The 16,353-nt window shown below is 34.1% G+C and overlaps 1 protein-coding gene across 3 annotated transcripts; it reads left to right on the top strand.

Moving 5' to 3' along the window:
- On the top strand, positions 1-15,849 carry LOC138320631 (uncharacterized). Of its 3 annotated transcripts, none has more exons than XM_069263747.1 (4): positions 1-129; positions 8,935-9,072; positions 9,495-10,325; positions 12,401-15,849. In XM_069263747.1, the coding sequence occupies exons 3-4, from the start codon at positions 9,515-9,517 to the stop codon at positions 13,567-13,569; spliced, it is 1,980 nt and encodes a 659-aa protein (XP_069119848.1). In that variant the 5' UTR covers positions 1-129; positions 8,935-9,072; positions 9,495-9,514; the 3' UTR covers positions 13,570-15,849. The 3 variants fall into 3 exon arrangements, with proteins under 3 accessions (XP_069119848.1, XP_069119850.1, XP_069119849.1); XM_069263749.1 differs by lacking the exon at positions 1-129 and adding an exon at positions 6,606-6,747; XM_069263748.1 differs by lacking the exon at positions 1-129 and adding an exon at positions 7,107-8,580.
- Positions 15,850-16,353: the final 504 nt, after the last annotated feature.

Raw genomic sequence — 16,353 nt, forward strand, 5'->3', positions numbered from 1 at the left:
ATACCCATTCAAAATACCAAAATACGTCTCTTGATTGCTTTCGTCTTCCTTCATTCAGTCTTGTTTTATTAATGTCTACATATCAAGTAGTTAAATACACTCATTGATGATAATCAGCTGCCGGTAAACGTAAGTATTGATTATTATTTTCTGATATTGAAAAGACCTTTAGAGATGTGCCAGTAGTTGGATGTAAGCAAATGCAATGTTAACCAAACACATATCTACAACTGACCGTTTTATTTGGCTAATAATTTTGCCCATAAGCCCGGTAGATGTTGTAAATATAAATAAAAAATACCATTACATCAACACTACTGTAAGCAATGAACGGATCTGAATGGACTAGTCATTATTTTTTCTATTTATAATTCAAATTGATTTATTATAGCGTAAATTATGAAGCCTGCCCGTAGACCCCCGACTCCGTTGTGAAACAGAAAACTAGACTGTCCATTATAGATAGGAGGTAGATACGGACATATGGGTAGACGTTTGATAAGTTACTGATAAATCATTTCTCTACGGGCTATGTGTACCTTTACTCAAGTAATGACTCAGGCTTTATCATAAAGCGATACATCTTAACCAGGCATTTAACATGGTTGGATTAATTAAAGTACATCAGCACAGCAGCATACATCCCTTTTGTGGCGATGGTCATATCTTATCATTTCAGAGAGTGTTATATTGATAAATGTGGCGAAAGCCTAATGTAACAGATTATGCACAAGTCTCCATATTCTTGCTGAGTAATATATCGAAAACATATTCCACTTGCTTTTTCAAGGACATATTTGATATTCTACAGATCCTTCCTAATTAGAGGTAATATCAATTATCAGCGAGTAGGATATCCGAGTGTGTTAAGATAAAGTAAAAGTCACAGGTTCGAACTCCGGTTTGACAGATATATGTTTGAATATACATGATATTTATATCTTTTTCTAAATCTTCGGTTTATTAATTGTAAAGTCTGGTTGCGTATAATCTAGTGTTACCAGATTTATTCCGTCTAAAATAAAAACGTGGATGTTCATATAAGGATTGATCTTCATTTGATTAAATTAACTCTTCCTTATAAGTACTATCTCAAGTCCCTGGAGATAGTAAATCGATAAAGGGAGATAATTAAGACACTTTAAAACTTTCATAACCTCGTTAAGTTATTATCTCCGACCTAGAACAAAAGTTACAATGAAAAGTATTCCAAACATTAGGCAAGCTCAAAAGAGTTGAGCTGTACAACGGGCATGAAACCCCAAAAAATAAAGACTGTCAGGTAATAAATGAATTACATATTCTAGTTTATCAACGCTTTACTGCATATTCAGAGGCAGAGTTAGTTACTGTCTTATCATCTACATGATATCGTCTAGGTTTTATCTGAAGAGGCAGAGGATTAGTGACAGTAAATTTGGGGTCAAAGTCTGGATTAAGGATTATATACACGTTACAATAAGTAATATATTTCTTTATTCCAACACGACATCTTAGGTCCACTTCCCACCACTCAACTGCCTCTACACCAGCTTGTTTCATTTCTGTATTTCTTTTTATGGATACATTAAAGTGAGGAAAATGGGCGACGTAACTTTGACGATCTATGCATTTATTTATTTATGGCTCATGGGTCGTCGCAAAACATAAAAACTAAACTTTTTTATCATTCTAAATAAAAGCGACAAATACACGTATTTTAAAAACTTGTTTGCTAAGAAATAAATATTTTTTGAAATATAAATTACATGTTGAAAAGAAATTCAAGAAGATCAATTTTAAAGAATGTAAACAAATGGTCATGTACAATTTTTGTTGTTGTGTAATGTAAAATACCACATATTTGTTCAATATCTGAAGGTTATTCATATTTTCAAATTGATATTCATATTCGTCATTTTGAAAACTTTTGAAACAAAAAAGAAACAAATGTGCAAAAGTAAATCGGCGTAAATGAGATTTGGGGAGTCTTCCTTAAATGTATTCCATTGGGCCGATAACGAACGTAGGTTTACACTTTCAGTGTTAAGTAAAACTTGATCGTATCACAAGAGCTACTTGAGGTAAGGACTATACTAAATTAGCCTACGCAGATTAAATACAATCACTATAAGATCAATGCTACTTTCACTGTGTTACAAAAGCAAGTGCAGTAGTTTAAACATATTATTTTGGTATTTTGAAAAAAAAAATATAAAATATTGTGTTGATTCTATTTTCTGAGTTATTATCTTATCTTTATTCCATAGAATTTGAATAGATATTCAAATTCTATGCACTATTCTATGTGCACATATTACAATCTATATACGCAGCGTTTTGGTACGGACTGCAGACAAATGATAATAATACACTTTATTCAGGCTTCCGTATTGAGTGAAAAATTCATCAAGCATGTAGCAAATGCACAATGTAAAAGTATACAAGGTTATAAAACAATCACAAAACCTCTTACAGAACCATGAATGTATCACTGGCCTGGTAGTCTGATCATTTGTGCCAAGTATTTGTATCAAGGCTAGCCACATCTACATAGTCCACGGACTAGACTCAATACTGAAGTATGGGAGTTGACAGATGAGCCACATCTACATAGTCCACTGACTAGACTCAATACTGAAGTATGGGAGTTGACAGATGAGCCACATCTACATAGTCCACTGACTAGCCTCAATAGTGAAGTATGGGAGTTGACAGATGAGCCACATCTACATAGTCCACTGACTAGACTCAATACTGAAGTATGGGAGTTGACAGATGAGCCACATCTACATAGTCCACTGACTAGACTCAATACTGAAGTATGGGAGTTGACAGATGAGCCACATCTACATAGTCCACTGACTAGACTCAATACTGAAGTATGGGAGTTGACAGATGAGCCACATCTACATAGACTCAATACTGATGTATGGAAGTTGACAGATGAGCCACATCTACATAGACTCAATACTGAAGTATGGGAGTTGACAGATGAGCCACATCTACATAGTCCACTGACTAGACTCAATACTGAAGTATGGCAGTTGACAGATGAACACAGAATTATCGCGCATGGAATATATTTGTAGAGAGAGAGCTAATGTTACCGAATTCCCTTTGTATCTTACAATAAAATTTTCTGAAATGAAAATGACATATGTGTACTTGTGTCATGAAATATATTTTGACACAAAGCCTAAAAGATAACATACTTTACAGTTTTGTACATAAGATAGCAGGATATAAAGAGACAGATAGTGTTTTGGATAGCCCTCATTTTCTTTCTGGTGTTCCAAGAAGCGATACTTTTGTTTTCTCCTTGTTAACACGTATCTTGTTTGTATATCAGCAGTTTTTTCCTTGTGTGTGTATTGTGGTGTCACCTGCATACATACATTAGTTATATGTATGCACTTTTGTACATAATTAATGATGTATTTTCGAACCTATCTGTTTATAATTTGGCGATATCATTGTTGTTTTGAACGAAGATGCATTTACTTTAACCATTACTTCTTGTCTAACAAACAAAACATATTAAAAAATAAATGCCACAGATTCATGCACTTTGAATTAATAATGTAAAAATAGCTTAAGAGCAACCATTTCAATTTAATAATGATGCAACGTTTCACGTGCCAAATCACATATCTAAGTTTAAAACATTTATAATCGAATTAAACAGGACTGGTATTAAATGGCGTTGTGCCATCCGATAAAACAGATTGCAACATACCTACATACACACAGCCAACCACAATATTGGATGAAATAACGAGAATAATATTATGACGTTTATTGGATAAGGTCTCATCTAGTTCCCCTATGTGGATTCCATAAAATATCTCCCAGAGACTCCATGATAATCGATCGTACACGTCCACATTTTACAGGCGATTGTTTGCTAAGAAATAAATATTTTTTGAAATATAAATTACATGTTGAAAAGAAATTCAAGAAGATCAATTTTAAAGAATGTAAACAAATGGTCATGTACAATTTTTGTTGTTGTGTAATGTAAAATAACACATATTTGTTCAATATCTGAAGGTTATTCATATTTTCAAATTGATATTCATATTCGTCATTTTGAAAACTTTTGAAACAAAAAAGAAACAAATGTGCAAAAGTAAATCGGCGTAAATGAGATTTGGGGAGTCTTCCTTAAATGTATTCCATTGGGCCGATAACGAACGTAGGTTTACACTTTCAGTGTTAAGTAAAACTTGATCGTATCACAAGAGCTACTTGAGGTATAAGGACTATACTAAATTAGCCTACGCAGATTAAATACAATCACTATAAGATCAATGCTACTTTCACTGTGTTACAAAAGCAAGTGCAGTAGTTTAAACATATTATTTTGGTATTTTGAAAAAAAAAAATAAAATATTGTGTTGATTCTATTTTCTGAGTTATTATCTTATCTTTATTCCATAGAATTTGAATAGATGAATGCACTATTCTATGTGCACATATTACAATCTATATACGCAGCGTTTTGGTACGGACTGCAGACAAATGATAATAATACACTTTATTCAGGCTTCCGTATTGAGTGAAAAATTCATCAAGCATGTAGCAAATGCACAATGTAAAAGTATACAAGGTTATAAAACAATCACAAAACCTCTTACAGAACCATGAATGTATCACTGGCCTGGTAGTCTGATCATTTGTGCCAAGTATTTGTATCAAGGCTAGCCACATCTACATAGTCCACGGACTAGACTCAATACTGAAGTATGGGAGTTGACAGATGAGCCACATCTACATAGTCCACTGACTAGACTCAACACTGAAGTATGGGAGTTGACAGATGAGCCACATCTACATAGTCCACTGACTAGACTCAATAGTGAAGTATGGGAGTTGACAGATGAGCCACATCTACATAGTCCACTGACTAGACTCAATACTGAAGTATGGGAGTCGACAGATGAGCCACATCTACATAGTCCACTGACTAGACTCAATACTGAAGTATGGGAGTTGACAGATGAGCCACATCTACATAGTCCACTGACTAGACTCAATACTGAAGTATGGAAGTTGACAGATGAGCCACATCTACATAGCCCACGGACTAGACTCAATACTGATGTATGGAAGTTGACAGATGAGCCACATCTACATAGACTCAATACTGATGTATGGAAGTTGACAGATGAGCCACATCTACATAGACTCAATACTGAAGTATGGGAGTTGACAGATGAGCCACATCTACATAGTCCACTGACTAGACTCAATACTGAAGTATGGCAGTTGACAGATGAACACAGAATTATCGCGCATGGAATATATTTGTAGAGAGAGAGCTAATGTTACCGAATTCCCTTTGTATCTTACAATAAAATTTTCTGAAATGAAAATGACATATGTGTACTTGTGTCATGAAATATATTTTGACTCAAAGCCTAAAAGATAACATACTTTACAGTTTTGTACATAAGATAGCAGGATATAAAGAGACAGATAGTGTTTTGGATAGTCCTCATTTTCTTTCTGGTGTTCCAAGAAGCGATACTTTTGTTTTCTCCTTGTTAACACGTATCTTGTTTGTATATCAGCAGTTTTTTCCTTGTGTGTGTATTGTGGTGTCACCTGCATACATACATTAGTTATATGTATGCACTTTTGTACATAATTAATGATGTATTTTCGAACCTATCTGTTTATAATTTGGCGATATCATTGTTGTTTTGAACGAAGATGCATTTACTTTAACCATTACTTCTTGTCTAACAAACAAAACATATTAAAAAAAATAAAAGCCACAGATTCATGCACTTTGAATTAATAATGTAAAAATAGCTTAAGAGCAACCATTTCAATTTAATAATGATGCAACGTTTCACGTGCCAAATCACATATCTAAGTTTAAAACATTTATAATCGAATTAAACAGGACTGGTATTAAATGGCGTTGTGCCATCCGATAAAACAGATTGCAACATACCTACATACACACAGCCAACCACAATATTGGATGAAATAAAGAGAATAATATTATGACGTTTATAGGATAAGGTCTCATCTAGTTCCCCTATGTGGATTCCATAAAATATCTCCCAGAGACTCCATGATAATCGATCGTACACGTCCACATTTTACAGGCGATTGTAGTAGAATGAGACATCAGTTGGCAGGTATTCTTAGTAAAACAGTAATATGGCGCAAGTTGTATACCAAGATGGCCAGCATCACTGGATGATGAGCTCGTCATGTCCACTGATTAACTTATTTTAGTGTGATAGTAAGTGTTTGGACTTATATCGTCATACTTTTGTTCAATAGTGCAAGGTTGGATTTCAAGAAAATCTGCTCAAGTGATCTGTCTGAATTTAGCTATTATTCTCAAACCTCTAATTCTAGGGGTAATTATGCCATTTTTGTACAAATCCAGCTTGAGCCAGTTAAAAGTTTTTGCTCATATTAATATTTTAACTAGACTAATATAGATATTTTTCCTTTACTGTACGATCTGGTATAAACTTTTGTAAATATTTTGCATATCAATAGGGAAAGAATTGTTCTTTCTAAATCAGGCAGAAAAACGGAGGGTCCATGTGCTTACTTTTTTGCCCCATTTAAATATTTGTCATTTTTCAACATTTTAGTGTAAAAAATACCTTCATATAAACCGCGCGAAGCAGTGGTATATGGGAGATAACTCTAACAAGTGACGTTTTAATCTGTAAGGGATTCTCCCATTTCTAAAAATAGAACTTGTGGAACGCCATTTGCAAATATATGAGGCAGGTATGTATGTTTTTGACATCTATTAAGGTCTGTTTTATATTTCATTGATGTCAATATGTTATGAAACTGTGTCATTTTTTGAGGTAAGTTTCTAATTACACCATATGACGACAACTTATCTGACTGTGTCCCAATCCTGACGGGCTGAAACTCGACAACACTGTTTAACTGTTACCACTGTTAACGCCATATTCTCGTGTTTTATCAACCACGTTGTCAACCTAGCTTGTCAAACACAAACAGTTTACTTCTATACTACCCGATATGGTACACCTGTTATATCGTTATCCAGAACAAACTTTAACCAACTCTACATATGAAGGTACTTATGAAGGGGGGGGGGGGGGGTGTAATTAATTAACATTACGTGCCCTTCCCAACTCCCGTACAACGTATATGCAAGCTTATGTATAGAGGCCGATATACATACTATATATAGACTACTTATATCTATAGTCGGCTACTAATTTTTAAGTATAAAATATAACCACCATGGATGTAATAGTCATGTGTATGAAATGCATACACATTGCTTTATGATGCCAGTGTAAATTTTAGATAGGCCTAAGCTTATATGATAAAATGAACAGTTTAAAATTCTTCTGTGATATATGGTATTGTTACTATCTTGTATATAGGACAGTTATATAACTATAGGTTATTCACATACATGTAGGTTATCATTAATTGTTATCCCAAAATAGAACTGAGTAAGGCTTATTCCCTAATTTGATGATGGACTGAGAATATTCAATAACTAGGCCGTTAGGTCATATTTTAATAGGCCAATCAGGATTAATCTGATTACTGATTTGATATATGGTACTTATAGAACACACATCATATACATCTGATGAGCTGATGATTATAAGATCAATATGCTATTTTTTCTTGTAGCAGAGCTTGAGTATCATAAATGTATTAATGAATGAAAACTTGGAATTTATATGTAGGAGGGAAAAAAACTAGATTTTATATATGAATGAAAATCGTAATGTGAAATATTAAAAAAAAATTGAGTCATTTGTGGATTTCAAAATATCCTCAGGCCCCAGTTAGTGATGTTAACACATATTAAGTAGTTTGAATCATTGTAATATATATATACATATAACCTGGTTGTTTGTATCTTTATATGGATAATTGTATGCATTGTTTAGATTTAAACCAATATATAGTTACTTCCTTGTTTGCATTCACAAACTGTTTGTAGCTGCACAGTTTTTAAGCTTCTTAAGGTACAATATTTCTTAAGGAGTAAATACTCCATTAATGTGTTAGTATTTCACCAGGTGCAAATTAGTCCTTCTTGTTACACACCCCTGTACTATTACAGGTAGAAATTTGTCTCTCTTGTTACATGTCCCTGTAGTAAAACAGGTAAAAAATAGCCCTCTCTTAATTAAATTATCACATGCCCCAGTAGTATCGAAGTTATAAAATGAAAGTGAAGGGACTAGCTAAAGGCTTACTTCTGTGTACTGTTTGTTACATAACTTCTAATTGATTACTTATAAAAATTTTTACACCAGCACATGTACAAGGTGGTCAGCTGGCATTTGCAGCTATAGCCTGAGGAATGTTTCTAAACCATGCAATTACATATATCGCCACATATATAGTGTATGTGTCATCAGGTGCCTTGAACCCTTGCCAGGAATAAATACACAAGCCAGCCAGTGTACTACGTAGGTTACAATTTCCCTGTTGGACCTTTAATGTAATGGTCATACAGCCCACACTGGAAACTAAGGATATCCAGTTTGGAAACTATCTCAAAATGGAGATTTCACGTTTGTTTAAAGCCTAAACATCTTGGGAAGAACCAACAACGTGAGTCATACTGGCTATATATAATTGAATTAGTTTAGGAATATAGAAATGAAAAAAAAAATGTGTAGATAAGTTCAATAAAGTTGAGTATATCTTCATCCTTGGACAAAAATTTACACAGTACCAGGTAAATTGGTAATTGAAATAAATTTGAGACTTTTTAATTGATATTACTGGGATGCTTGTACAATACTGTTATTTCTTTTAGCGTTTCTTAAATTCTTAAGTACATATGCTGTATGTACCTTAGGTTTATCCACCTACATGTGTTATAGTCTAGAAGTAATATATATACAAACATAAAATGGGATTTAAATACCACTTTCAAAAAAGTTTCGTTGTTTTATTCTACAGGAAGACTGCTGTCTCTCATTATGGAGAGGATCAAAACCTAAGCGTTGCTGTGCACATGTCGTTGGGTACTAAACAGGTACATGTATATGGTAACGACATGTGCACAGATTTTATATATAGTATACTCATCATAGCTACGTAAGTATATCTACAGTTAATCACTTTTAAATTTTGGTGAGAATCTTCGACTATTTGGAGGCCTTTAATTTGCACATGTCAGATCCATGCTTGCATTATAATTATAATCCCGAAAAGAATCCCAGAACAGCTAAATATTACATGTAATTAATATTATTAATTGAATTTTAAAAATACTAATTGTACAATATCAGTAAATGATGAGATATCATATAAGAATATATATAAAAAAATACTTGTAACAGGAGCATGTTGCTTCCATAAGTTTCATAAAAAAGATGCTAGTGTTTGAAAGTTATTTTTGTTATTGTTTATGCTAGCTGTCCTATACAGGTACTGTAAACATATATCTGATATACATATGATACATAGGTAATGTAGAATAAGTGTAAGTGTTATGTCTCTATTGATTTCTATTACAGACTTACATAAGTAAATCACAATGAATGGTGAAGACGACATCGCCGTGATAGACCAACAGGAAGATTTGGATAACCTTGCTTACCCGGTCAGCGTCACAGACGACTTCGGGGGTAACTCGACACTTCAACTTTACGTTGGTACAGGCAAACCTGAGAATGATGCATCTTTACACGCTCTCAGGAATGCCTACCATGATCTTAAGCTCCGGTATAATGAACAGACTGCAAAAGTACATTCAATGAGGCAAGCCATTAAGGACATGGAAGCACAGAGAATTCAGAACACCAATCGACCATTCACAGCAAACTCGGCAGCATTTGCCGGAGCTGCTGGGGCTGGTTCAGGGAGTCCATCTGCTTCCGGAGCTGGTGAAGCTAATCCACAGCTCCGAGCCAGTCTAGGGTATGCAGATAGCTTACAAAGACAAATATTGCGTCTGAAAAACACCAGTGCAGTGCGAGAAAAGGATATGGAAAGGAAATATTCTGATTTATACACTAAGTACAAAAGATTGGAAGCTGATGTTAAAACATTACAATTACGCAACAGAAATACTACTGTAGAATTAGAAAAGACTTCAAAACAGTTAAAAGATCGTGATCGTGATCTTGAACAATTAACTAACCGCAATAATGTTTTAGAAAAAATGGTTGGACAACAAAACCCTGAGTCAATTTCAGAGGAAATACGATTACAGGAAAAGCAAGTAATGGGATTTATTGAATATCAAACACAGTATATAGAGGAACTAAAGGCCAAAGTATTGGAACAGAACCGCACCATCAACAAACAACTAGATATGATAAAAACTTTTAGCAGGAACCAAAAAGGTAAATACTCCTTGTAAACTAAAGTATTGTTGTTAGATTACCTGGGAAATGTCTTTATATGCTTGTATTTCACCTTTCAAATTAGACTACAGTAATATCTGCCTAAGTAACCAAATGAAGCTACAGTAATATCTGCCTTAGCAACCAAATTAGGCTACAGTAATATCTGCCTTAGTAACCAAATTAAGCTACAGTAATATCTGCCTTAGTAACCAAATTAGGCTACAGTAATATCTGCCTTAGCAACCAAATTAGGCTACAGTAATATCTGCCTTAGCAACCAAATTAGGCTACAGTAATATCTGCCTTAGCAACCAAATTAGGCAAAGTAATATCTTGCAAAGTAATATCTGCCATAGTAACCAAATTAGGCTACAGTAATATCTGCCTTAGTAACCAAATTAGGCTACAGTAATATCTGCCTTAGCAACCAAATTAGGCTACATATATATCTGCCTTAGCAACCAAATTAGGCTACAGTAATATCTGCCTTAGTAACCACCACTGTATAATGACCACATGCTGCAGAAGATATTCTTTGGGTTTCTAAATGGCATTTTTACCCAATTTGACATGTGTATTATTATGTAAAGGCCTCCTGGCTATATATACAATGTATATAACAACCATTTTTTTTCGTCCATTCTGACATTGGATGGTGACATTGCCTTCAGGGTTGTCAATGTCATTTTGAATGTAAAAAATTCCTAAATGTCATTCCATGGTGATAACACCGCCGACAGACCATAAATGGTACTCATCATTTGAACAACAATTGGTGTTTAATCGTGTATATATATGTCTAATTAACACAAAAAATAACATAAGATAATTTATTATGCTTTTGGTGCATGCACAGTCAGAACTTCATTCTATATAGAACATAGTGTCACGGAATTTTTTCGGGATGCAATTAATTATTTCTTATATTTTTATCCTGAATTAAAATTAGAAGCTCAAACTTTCCAATGGTGGTAATGGTTTAATGTAAGTTACTTTTGTAACCGAAGAAAAATACCAAATAGTCTGATCCTGTTTTTGATAGTGAAAAAATACCATTTGTCAGCGGTGGTGCATCTTTAATGTTTGAAGTAAAATTTTATTGCATACGAAATTATGAAATACAAGGTTGACATCAAGATGAAAAGCTTACTGCATTATATACTGTATTTGCCATAATTAGCACCCATCCCCTTTTCTGGAGATGAGTTAAAGTTGTATAAACGCCCCTATCCCATGGATTTAACGCTGTTTTATAACATGTGATGCCTCTAACATCAGAATTGTATCTCATATTAATTAACTTGGGAGTCTTTTAATTTCATATGAATAACAACATCATAATGTGTCTCAAAGGATAAAAGACATATGTATATTTACCGTAACAGATCAATGTACAATGAGTATTTAAAACAAGCCTGAGTTTTATATCCACGACTTACATTTTGGTTCATTAATAAGCAGCCCTCCCCTCCCCCCCCCCCCCCCCCCACACACACACACACACACACACACTTTGTTTCAATTATTTAAGTGTCCTGGGAGCTGAATACGGTGAATACGGTAAATGCGTTTCCTTTTATTACTTTCAAGGGCAAGAATTTATAAAATTGTCCAAGATATATTACAATTAAAATAAATGTCTTTATAATTTTAACTCCATCCAAGATGATTTGCTCATATGGGGTATATGTACATGTAGCATACTAGTTTAAACATACTTATTTTAGCAGTACTGTTGATTTCAGTGCCTTTTTTGCACTGCTTTTGAAGCGATAATTCATATACAGCACTGAATTTTGTAACAGTAATTCTGGTACTGAACCATCGAATTGCACTAGTTTATAACCACACTAATAAACCATTGTTCACAGCTTTTCGCTAAAATTTGATTGCCCTTAAATAAGTGCATTTACTTATTTGTCTTTTTTCATGCTCTACTGTGCATGGTTGTGTTGGAGAGGTGTTTATGCATTACAGATGTGATTTGTATCACTGTAAAATTAATTGAATCCCATATTAATACTGTATATTATTAGTGGTTTCATTTATGATAGCTTTTGTGCTTATTTCAGAGGCTGCAGCTACAAGACCAAGAGACATGGTTGAGGGAGCGTCCATTGGACCAACTCATTATAATGAAGAACAGCAAGGAGCAAGATCCCGTCAGCCAAACACACTTGCAGTCAGTGCCCAAATACATCCAATGCAAGTTACAAGTAGCCCTCAGTCAGTTAGTCGACAACCAATGCAAGTTACAAGTAGCCCTCAGTCAGTTAGTCGACAACCAATGCAAGTTACAAGTAGCCCTCGGTCTGTGAGTCAACAGCAACAAGTGCCAATTCAACAGGAGTCATCAGCATATGGACGAGAATCCTTGGCGGATGTTGAAGTTCGGAGGATCAATGATAGAACTTTGCACACAAACAATGCAGATGGCAGGGACACAAACTTCCCCGTACAGACTAGCAGTCAGTTACCAGTGCCTCAGACCGCACACGATACGCCAGACTCGCCAATTCTGAGGAGGTCACCAAATGTGTCTTCTTCGAAGGTTCTGGTAAATCCTTCAGAAAGTTCTTACTCTATGGCACGTTACCTCGACACAGAAAGTCGACAATCAAGACTTCATTTGGAGGATGTGTCCAGATTACCGGATACTATTTATTCACCTCAAACCCCAGGCAACGCGCATCACATACCAACATATGAAAATGACAAAGCTTTACAGGCTCTTCGAATAGATGATAAAAAGTTAGAGTTCAGCGATACAATTTATAGACCAGCGACCCATGGACCATTTATAAGGCAGGAGGGTGGGAGGACTGGAGTGTTATATCCTCCTCAACAGTCGTCACAGGAAAACAATTACGAAAATATTAAGGTGTTCCTTCCACCTACACAACAGCAGGCAGAGGGAGATTATGCTAATGTTTCCCAGATTATGGCACAGCGTAACCCTATCAATGTCACAGACTCTCAAATATGTCCTGTATGTAATAAAAACTTCCCAACAACCCCCATAAACGAGTTTCAGCAACATGTGTTGGATTGTATAGATGGAGGGGAGGAAGAAGGTACCCCTACATTACAAAATATTTCACAGGGAGAAAATGGACGAGAATGTCCAATGTGTACTGCTGTGTTCCCCGGGGGACTTCCACAGGAAGAATTTGAAAGACATGTCCAGGAACATTTCGGAGAAGATCCCATGATGGAAAGATTTGAAGTACTGCAAGCATAGAAACATATTTTGAATTAAACAGATTTTTAATTAAAATATAAGGGATCATGATCAGTTGCATCCTCGATACTCTAGGGGTTCCGATTATTTACGATTTCTACATCGTAAGTGATTGAAACCCCTCTAGTATCGAGGATAGATCAAATGTAATTTGATTTTTCGAAAAATGGTTATTGAAAGAGTGTTTTAAATCAAGAATGATCCACAAGGCCTCCATTGAGTTGATCACCGAGTTGATCTTACAGACGATGATAAAAAATGAATGTTTGTTTTGACAACTATTTTGGAGTTATCAAACAGAGTTAGTGTTAAAAATATATTATTTGAATTGGAAAAGTGATTTACATATGTAAGCAAATACTTACAGCTCATTTCATGCTTGTTGTGAAAACAATAGTTGAATTTATCTGTAGACGTTATCATTTAATTTTTTGGGTGATTTTATTGAAATGTGTCTAGTGTAAGCCATGATAGAAATAAGAAAACTTGTGAATTCCTTTCAAAGAATACTTAAAAATGTCCTTGTATATTTGTAATGAAATGGTGAATTGCATGTATTGCTTAGTTTGTACTTATGTTGTCAAACTGCGATTCATTTTCGGAGACCAATTGTTGATCGTACTACACTACACCACACTGATCATGATAAGTGTAACGTCGCACAGTGCAATCAACCATGGGTCTCCGATGATGACTGCAACACAATCTTATACAAAACAGTTCCTGCTATAAATTAGTTGTGAATATGAATGTGTATGTGAAAGCATATATTTTTTTCTGGTTTGTTTATCTCATGAAGTTAAATGATATTTTTTTCTTAGCTTAAAAATATTATAAGTTTTTAATCAATATCTTATTAAGATATAAATGATAAAGTCAGTTTTACATACAAACCCCGGTAAACGTTTTCGTATATGGTAATACATACATGTATTGTGTATAGGGTGACATTGTTCCAATTATTTTAGTCAGGCATATAATATCAATATATTCAACAATTATACGATTGAACATGCATCTGGTACGTTATTATTTTCATTTTTATTACATTTTCAATTTATCTTATTTCTTTTAAACAGTTTTACTGAGATTTTTTTCGATGTATAACTTTAGAAGACCGTCGAGAAAAACTTACGATTTTTCACATGTGAATCACGACGTAATAATGCAGACACATTATCTGATTTTTGTTTTCGTCCACATATAAGTCGCACTGATGTATAGGTCGCACTCCCGACTGATTTTCAGACGAAAAAGTCTCGACGTATACCCGGAAAACACGGTATTCATATCTATAATATATAAAAAGTAAGGTGTCTAAATTATACATTATTTTCGTAGTACTCTAATCTTTTGATTTGCATATCATATATATATAATAGGATTAAATGCATATTAAAGATCTTTGATCATAAATTACTAGGTATGTTAGGTTATTTTGGATTATTAAGGATGCACTGTGTATGCATTGTCACTTTCTTAAAATAAAAATTCTACTTTTACTGTTGTTTCTTCAATCGTGATAAATTTATCAGTTTTGAGTTGAAGGGGAAGGGGCGAGAAGAATTGAAAGTAAATGATTTTTAAGTGGTTATATATATGATGCCATTTCAGCTATTTGAACTTACTAATTGCGAGTGTTTGATAATGTATGAATGGGGAAAATTCGAAGGATTCAGCTAGTATTATCATCAGCTTTCACTATTTAGTATTTATTAATAGTTATCATAATCCATTACCAAACACTTGTACACTTATTCTATTTCATTTTATTTTTACTTACCATTTTCTGTTTTCTCCAGGAGGTAGGGGAGGGATACCTTGGACATTTACTATATGTTTACAGATAATATCGGTACAACTAGAGTTCATGTATATTTACTGAAATTCTTGCGGTATGGCCTTTGTGAGAGTTATTGCCCTTTAAACTACCATATCAATATTGTGGAAAACAACAAGAAAAGATGAATAAAGGAAAGCTTTTATAGGTTACTATGGAGACATTTGTTCACAAGGCATTATATTAGATGAATGTATTTTTTAAAATGTTAGGTGAATTATGTGGTCTTTTTATGATAGAAAATGTACTAGCTACAGAAATCGTGAACTAATATTAATATTACATGTGATATGTGTTAAAATTATAGATACTTAAATACAATTAATTACGTTGTACAATACTTACAGTGACGGTCTATAGACAGTGTCAGTGCAGTGTCATCATCTTGTATCATTATTGTAGGTTCTTTTTATGGCAAATAAACTAAAATAAAATATCAATTATTGTTGTTAAAGTCAGAAAAAACCGACATCAGCTGGACAAACTAATACTATAGATTTAAAAGGAGTGCAGATAACTTATTTGTACAGCTACGGCTATAAAGGTAACTTAATTCTACAGCAAAAAATATCTAACCTATATTCTGCAGATACAATTATATACAGTAGATGATTACTTAATCCATAGAAAAGGTATTTTGTAGTATAAACCCATAGAAACGGAATGGTTGGATAAAACGTTTTCATTGTACATGAGAAGAACACATACATTGTAGGGTTGCCCAGAGAAACCACAGAGTCAAAGATTTCATAGTTAAGAGAATGATGATATGGCCAGGGATTTCATTCTATTCTATTCAATCTAGTTGAGTTGTCTTACACAAGATCTTACACAATTTGTATAGAGTTACTGAACTACAGCCTGAAATAAATGAAGCAACAAGTGACAAGAAACAAAGTAATGTGCCAGGTAGAGGTGATGAGGCAATAGAGCAATGTGAAATA

This window comes from Argopecten irradians, chromosome 4 (genome assembly GCF_041381155.1).
Source record: "Argopecten irradians isolate NY chromosome 4, Ai_NY, whole genome shotgun sequence".
Lineage (NCBI taxonomy): Eukaryota > Metazoa > Mollusca > Bivalvia > Pectinida > Pectinidae > Argopecten > Argopecten irradians.